Source organism: Telmatherina bonti (genome assembly GCF_933228915.1).
Source record: "Telmatherina bonti genome assembly, chromosome: 23".
Classification (NCBI taxonomy): domain Eukaryota; kingdom Metazoa; phylum Chordata; class Actinopteri; order Atheriniformes; family Telmatherinidae; genus Telmatherina; species Telmatherina bonti.
Genome location: NC_136632.1, coordinates 25,991,062 through 25,999,054, shown reverse-complemented (window position 1 = coordinate 25,999,054; position 7,993 = coordinate 25,991,062). Strand labels below are relative to the sequence as shown.

Here is a 7,993-nt window from a genome sequence, read left to right as displayed (position 1 = left end):
TATTTTAGTTCAATTCAATTCATCTGATACGTTTGTTTTAAATGGAAAAAGAAAAACTTGGTCGAATAAGACAAATTTTCCAGCTTCTTGGATATCAAAATAAAATAAATTAAAGTTACCTGCTGACAATCTTTTGGTGCAACATAATTGGATAAATGTGCAATATATATATATATATATATATATATATATATATATATATATATATATATATATATATATATATATATATATATATATATATATATATATCATATATATATATATATATATATATTTATATATATATATATATAGATAGATAGATAGATAGATAGATAGATAGAATCATGATACATGACACAAACAGCTGCATAAACAGCTGCATTTTTCCATGTTCCACTAGCATTACAAAAGGAACACCCTCCACCCCCACTCCACTTACAATAACCCATTTTCTCTGAAGCACAGACCCATTGTGGTTAAATTTCCTCTGATGTTTGTTGCATTAGTTACAACCAACAACAGTTTTTTTTTTCGCACCTTCACATACCTCACTAAAATGTTCAGAGTTCTTGCAGAGCAGGAATTCTAGGAAAACTAGTCAAATAGTCAGCAACCCCACCCAGTCAAACTGTATCATTGTCCTATCTCCCGGTCACTGCAGCACTCTTATTCACCATAGTACAGTTTTATATCCAACTTCAAATGCTTTGCAGCAAAGAAGATGTCATGTGCATCTTGACAAACATCTTGCTTTGAAAGCAGCTGCTTGGTTTAGCCATCGAGATCAACTATCCTGCAGTTTTTAGATGCATCATCCCTTCTTCATCACACCTGAATCAAATGAATGTCTTGTTACCAGGCTTCTGCAGAGCTAAATGACATGTGGATGAGGGAATTCACAAAGCCTGGCCCTGTCACCAGTCCATCGGATAACTATTTGAGTCACATCCTGAATGAAAATTAAGCCAAATTAAAGAATTTTGGGGCAAAAACTAAATAAACAAAAACACAAAAGCTACATCTCAGATTATCCAGGCCCCAGTTAGCATGGTAAACATTAAACTTGATAGTACAGTTAGAAAAAGACCCAACAAGTGGTTTGAAATGTTGCACAAACACGGTAAATCATCTGTAAAGCACGGTGGTGGAGGGCTGATGGTCTGGTCTGAGGTGGGACTTTCAGAAAGCTGCAAACCTCAATGAATCAAACGTTGGAAAGAAGCAAAAATTCCCCTCAGATACAGAAAACCACCATTTATAGGTGTCAACTCCCGTCCTCCAGGGTCAGTAGGTTTCTCTTGTCTCCATGCTTCAACACATCCGAAGGAATGAACACGAATGAATGACTAGATTGACAAGAAGCTGTTGGATCCATTTGGTTTGAATCAGGTGTGTTGGTGCAGCGAAACAACAAACACCTGACGGTCACTGGCCCTCAGGTCTAAGCAGGGGCGCCACCAGGAATTTTGGGCCCTATGAAAGACACTGGCATAAATCCCACCACTTGATTGCAAATTTTAGATTTTTGTTTTTGCTTAAGTTGCTGCAAGCTGAAAAAAAAAATGCTTTTCATGGAAACAATAAAGACCTAGGGCTGTGTTTAACCCTTTATGGGTTTATCAGTTTAAATTACCACTATATTTTATTACAACCTTTCAAAAAGTATTTATTATTTTTAATGAAGGTTTAATTATTTTCTTATATAGTTTGTACATCTTTTTGGGCCCCTACCAAGTCATGGGGCCCTGAGAATCTTCCTACCCCCCCCCCCGACATATGGCGCCTCTGGGTCTCAGTCCATCCCTACACCCAGACTTCTGGCCTGGTTGATGGTTTTCAGGTGTTTAGAAAAGATCCCATCCTTTTTTGTTTGTTTGTTTTTGTTGGACTGAAGAAAGTTTAGATGCATCCAGACATTCATCTCCTCAATGCTTTCACCAGGATCCATGGACTGTTTTTGGTAAAACTTGTGGGCAGGACGTCCAAATAGCAAGACGAGGAGCTCAGCTGACATATCCTGTGTTAACGGGATAAAAATGTGTCTAAACTGGTTTTCAGTGGACGCAGTATATTTCCTGAACCTGCTTGTCTGATATTCTGGATGTTGTCTGGGAAGAATTTGGCCAACTCATTGCAGTTGGTGGAATAAAGTTCAGGCGCGACTGACGCAGGAGGGTTTGTCAGCCTGTCGACTGCAGCGAACACGCCCGAGCGGGATTCTAAAAACCTAAACTATGTCCAAGAACCATCTTTATAGTTATAGAGTTTATCTGCGGTGGCTTTTACATGTGTTTCATTGCATCCATCCGAAACCCTCCTCCTTCCAGTGACATTTTCTGTCAGGCTTCGTCATGATTTCCGTTGCATTTCCACTGGATTCAGTGATTTCTGACGCAAGCTGCAGCCTAACCGTCTCAAGGTAAAGGTTTTCCAGCATCAACAACCTCCATTAGACTGCATGCAAATGAATTATTTGAAGCCCTGCATGACAAGTAAATTAATTCGTTCTAATGAAACAGCTGGGTGGAATCAAATTCAGCAGAGACTAATGATTTTGAGGTCAACATGCAGATTTTGGACACCCCTCTCCCACTTATATGAAGTTTGTTGATTTAAAGGAAACAGCACAACCACATTTTCACACCTAGATCATCGCTACCGGCTTACATCACACACTCTCTCTCTCACAGCTAGATATAAGCATGAGATTGTGACAAGTTTAAGCAGTTTGAGTCAACTTAAGGACCAGAGCTGCCACTCAAGTTTGCTCGGCCTGTCTCCTTTCTGAGGGTTCTTCCAACAGGGATCAAGAACCAGACCTCATTTGAGACCTGGACTGAAGTGGAAACGCAAAGGATGAGTCAAAAAGACTGCAGGGGAACTACATGTGTTGGTTCGAAGGTTATGGTGGTCTGCCTGTTATGGATGTTTGCGCATCAGACCAGCGGAAAATACGTATCTCAAGAGATGAGGAGTAACATCCAGACCATCAAGCAGTACTATGTAAGTGTATGTATGACAAGTTTTTTTTACTACTTCTGTTTGTGCTTACACTTGTGTAGTTCCAGTCGTCATCTGCTTGCGTTAGTTTTACATTTCCTGATGTTCTCATGACAAATGCACACATGCGCAAACACCTCTTTCCTATTATGGGCTGTGTGGTTAAAGGGCCATTCTGTGTTTTAAACAGCTTTGTGTGGTAAAAACACTTTATATATATCATACTATCATGTTTAATCCAGTCACATTGCACCTAAAGATGCAGTCAATGCCTGTTCAAGCTTTTAAAAGTTGTCTTATTCATGCAAAAAGCAACCATGCACATCACGGAGTCCTTGAATGCACCACAAATACATTTTGTTTCTAAACCACAAGAAGAAACCGCAAGGTTTTAGCATTTTTAAATGCTGTTTTAACATTTAGTTTTTTTGCTTTGTTTTTTCCTTTTACATTGTATGTGTTTTTAAGTTATTTCAGGTTTTAGCTACCTTGATTTGAAAGTGATTTGACAGAAAAATGGGCAGACAGACAAACAGAGGGTTGATGATGTGCAGCAAAAAGCCCCATGTTGGGACACAAACCTGGGCTAGTAGCATGTATTCCCTGCATCAACCAGCTGAGGTACTGGTAGCTGACTCTGCAAAAGTTTCAATGATGAACTGAAAATATTTGTGCTTTTGTCTTTTCTGCAGAAACTGTCAGACAGAGATTTATTTAATAACCAGCCCATCATCTCCAGAGAAGCACTCAAGACCAGCAACAATGAGGTAAATGAAACGCAGTTTTTATATCTATATATATCTATATATATATATATAGATATATATTCAAAAAGTAAATTTCGCACTTTTAAGTTGCCATTCTTTGGCGATCAGGGTAGGCTACTTGCTAACCCTCCAGGTAGGGCTTCGGGGGCCATTTAAATGGCATCATGGCCCTTATTTCTTGATCCCCAAAAAAAAAACAGGTACATAGCCTTTGCAGAACAGAGAGTTAACTCATTTATTGAAGTTCATGATTTACGCTTTTAACACATTGTCATTAGCTCCTTCTGTAGTATAGCTGGACAGTGATTGTACTGTGAGAACGCTTTTGCTAATTTGACCTTGAAACCATGTTCTGTACTATAAAGACAGGGATGTCCATTTCTGATCCTGCAGATTTTTAGATGTTTTTTTTCTCCAACACATCCATTAAATCATAATTTTTCCATGGCCCTGATAATGCCCCATTAATTTGCATTAAACACGTTTAAGTAGGGAAACGGTAGCCCTTTAGGATCAAAACTACATTCCTGCCTTGACATAGTTAAGCTCAGTATCAGGTTTTAAATGTACCTATGAAGGTTTAGGAAAAACACTTTCTGTTTCAAAACAGCACACATTATCTGTGCAGTGCATGTCTAAATGATCCCAAGTCAAAATATGAATGTAAAGATGGAAGTTTTGATCAATGCTAGCAACTATTCACAAAAGTTTCAGACAGCCTTCATTCAGGAAATATTTAAAACTTAAGAGACATGACTAAAATAGGTTTATTTTTAATATGTTGGCCGGTCTATTTCTGGGTGCCATGCAGAGCCAAACTAAACTCTCTTTTTAGCCTTCGTACTAAGCTAGCTAACTGTCTGACCATCTGACAATGAATTTGAATAAACATTTCAAACATGTTGGAATGGGGGCTCCAGCTTTCAGTAAAACTGAATTGGACTAAGTGGATTAGAAAATGGTTGAATAAATGTGAGATCTTGGTTAAAAGTTAACACAACATCAGTGTTTTTTGGTTGAAACCAGTTGCACTAGATCCATGCTATCCTGTTAAGCTAACTTAGCCGCTAGCTGGTGTTTTCCTCCGGTTACAGTCTCTCCTAATCCTGCTAGATGCTTTGAACAGTTTTAACTCTATACATATTAGAGTTTGTGTTGAGGTTTTTGTGGGTTTTTTTTCCTGCTGGCTCTGCATTGTGTAGCACTTCTGCAACTCCAAATCAAACTTTCACTCTTCACCAACAATGAAGATGGCAAGTTTCGAGCGCTAAGCACTATCATTAGATATGAACCACTTAACACTGAGTGTCTCTGTACGCTCCAGTCTGGTGTCTGCCACTTTCTTGTGAAGTGTTGTGGTTTTCTTGATAAGATATGATCAGTTTCGATTTTAGATCTGAGCAGACAGCAAACAACAGAGGCGAGGTTAATCAATGTCAATCCAGCTACACTCATCAACACTTAGCTGTTTTAGGGTTTGAAATAGGATGTAAGGATTTCCCCAACTTTTCATGAAACTTTTCATAACAAACCCTGAAAAACTGTAGTGGTGGAGTTGTAACTGATACTAAACATAAGATAACTTTGTTGATGTTTGCTGCGCTGCATGCTAATGTTAGCACCGGTGTTAGGATGCAACGCTGGCCCAGATGCGAGCTTAATCGGGCTAAATGTTAGATATTACTGTGTAACAAGGGCTCAAAGACCATCTGCAATCCTCTTATTTGTTCCCTCAATACAATTTTTAATTTAACTGTATTAACCCTTTCTTTGGGAATAAATATAAAAATATATATATGTATATGAAATGCATTGAGATCTTCTATGTAAGTGAGCTTCAAACGTGTTAGTGACAAAGGAAATTGACATTTATGTTTAACATTCACTGAGTGGTATTCCCCTTTGTAGCCCACACTACACTTAGTTTAACTCTTGTGTGGGGAAATCACAAAGTTTTTCCACTGTGTGACAGGTTCTTAGCACCTCGAGGCTGGCATAAATTTCTCAAGTCAAACCAGAAGTAGTTTTTTGTTAAAAAGAATATACCTCTGATTTTATATGGTTCTATTAGCTCTGAGTTTTAACCCTTTAAAGATGAATTATCAAAAAATCAAGCACCAATAGTTAGATTTGAAGGTAAAGGAACTAAACATTTGACTTACAAAGGTTTTCTTTTCTTTCTCAGAGAAAGATGATGTACATGGTTGGTGTTTTGGAGACGTACGAGGAGCTGATCAGACAAATGTTGAACCAGTTGCCCACTCCGAGCCCCCCCACAGCGGGAAGCAAACAGAATCTCACCTCGGGCTCAGCGGGCAGCTCAGGCTCAGACGCTGCATCGAATATAAGGCAGAAGCTGAAAGACATTCTGGAGAGAGTCCAGATCCTGAAGAGGAAACATTATCAGGAGCAGGCAAAGCTTCTGCATGGACTGGGGGAGCTCAAAAACATCGAGGTATTTCACACATCCTCACCTTTTGTCAGAGTATAGATCAATTGTCATGATAATGGAAAACAAAAGCCCTCATACTGTGGATGTTTCTGCCCGCACTGATCATTTGGTGAAAACCAGACATGGTGGCAACCTTTAAGGGGGGGGAGACTTTCCACAATGTGAAGGATTTTCTGGCAGCTGTAAGAAAACTGTTAATCTAAACTGTTCCGCTTCTGTAGGACGCTTAACAGTCTGAAAAAAAAGATTTGTTTACGGTCATAATACATGTAGATCTTAAAGGGGGCTTAAAATAGAGAGTTATCTTGTGAAAATGTCCCGAGGTCTAGGTTTCTACGGACTTGAGGTCCATTTATCTGGCCGAAGGAGACAGATCTAATGAATGGTCCATTTCCAGCAACAGTTACGCACGTAATTTATCCTGTTTTCAAGGGGTTTTGCTATCTGTTACTAGATGCAGAAAACAGAACAGTACCAGCAGAAATTACAGGGGTGTGTTGAGTTGTATCACTGACACACACCAGCGAAATGGACACACCACACGAACGTCCCCACACCACACGAAATGGACCTTGAAGGCAAGAAGTAAAAGAATAAAACTGCCAAGTTTTTCTTGCTGTTCTCAACTTCTTCTTCTTCAGGCGCTTTTTATTTTACAGTTTCTGTGTCGCCTTCTTCCCGTTCCTCTTCTTGTGTAGTTTGTTCATTGTGTTGGTTGCATCTCAGCTATACAAGTCAACACTGCTAATAGCTAAACTAAATGACCAAATTATGCATGTAACCAATGCAGGAGACGGACAAAACTGCCCATCTGTCTGTCTTCTGCCTCCACCCTAAAAGAGATGTTTCACGCTGGAGGAATGTTTGCTCTGCTATCATCCAACCATTGTCCTGTTTCATACAGAGCTGCTGATCAGTATGAATTAAAAGCATGTCCTCCTGTTTTCCTCCTTCAGGTGAACAACATCAAGGTCCAGAGCAAAGCTTTGGTGGAGCTACTAGTCCTGTATGAGGAGGCCAGCTCTCTACCCAACGACGTGATGAGGAGGAGGAGGAGGAGGCGACAGACGAAGACGAAAACTCACCTGAGAGGCTGAAACTCCAGTAAAAGCACAAGAAGAGTGACGGCAACACAACTGACAAGGAATATGGAGTTTAACTATGATCGATGTGCCTGTTTTGTAGCTTTTTTCTAACTGGAGGGGATTTATAGACTTTTTGTATTATGTGAAGATGAGCACATTTTTAATGATGATGATGATCAACAAGTTGTTTAAATCACCAACACTCAACTGATGCTTGAAATGGAAAATTGTTGACAATGTTTACAGTACAACATGCACCTGAGGTCATGATCTGTACTAACTAAAGTACTTTCTGTCCTCTGAAGTTCTTCTCCGCAGCGCCGCTGCTGGACTACACTTTTCAGAAGAATTTAGCTTTCGTTTGACTGACATGTTGAGTTTATATATATTTATTAGTAATTTAAGTTTATTTAAGATTCACTTATGCTGTTATGACTGATGTTGATAATTTATTGATATTTAATTATTGGCTGACAAATAAAACTAAATAAAACAGAATAAACTTCATTTTTCCTTTCTTTCTTCATTATTTTCTTTAGAAAGATTTCAGCTCAAGTCTGTAAAATATCTCATGATCTTTAAGATGTTGCTGATTGATTTGTGGTTTTGTTCAATGATGCTCGGGAAACGATGTCATTTAACCCTTTAAAGTTCTCATTTAAGAAAAGGCAAGAGAAATATGTTGTCTTTTTTGCATTTTCTAA

General features: G+C 38.9%; 1 protein-coding gene across 1 annotated transcript; it reads left to right on the top strand.

The window, feature by feature from the left end:
• Positions 1-2,952: 2,952 nt before the first annotated feature.
• Positions 2,953-7,301, top strand: LOC306773568 (interferon gamma 1-like; the record flags this gene model as incomplete). Its single annotated transcript, XM_079263423.1, has 4 exons — positions 2,953-2,988; positions 3,678-3,752; positions 5,938-6,207; positions 7,161-7,301. The coding sequence occupies 4 exons, from the start codon at positions 2,953-2,955 to the stop codon at positions 7,299-7,301; spliced, it is 522 nt and encodes a 173-aa protein (XP_079119549.1).
• Positions 7,302-7,993: the final 692 nt, after the last annotated feature.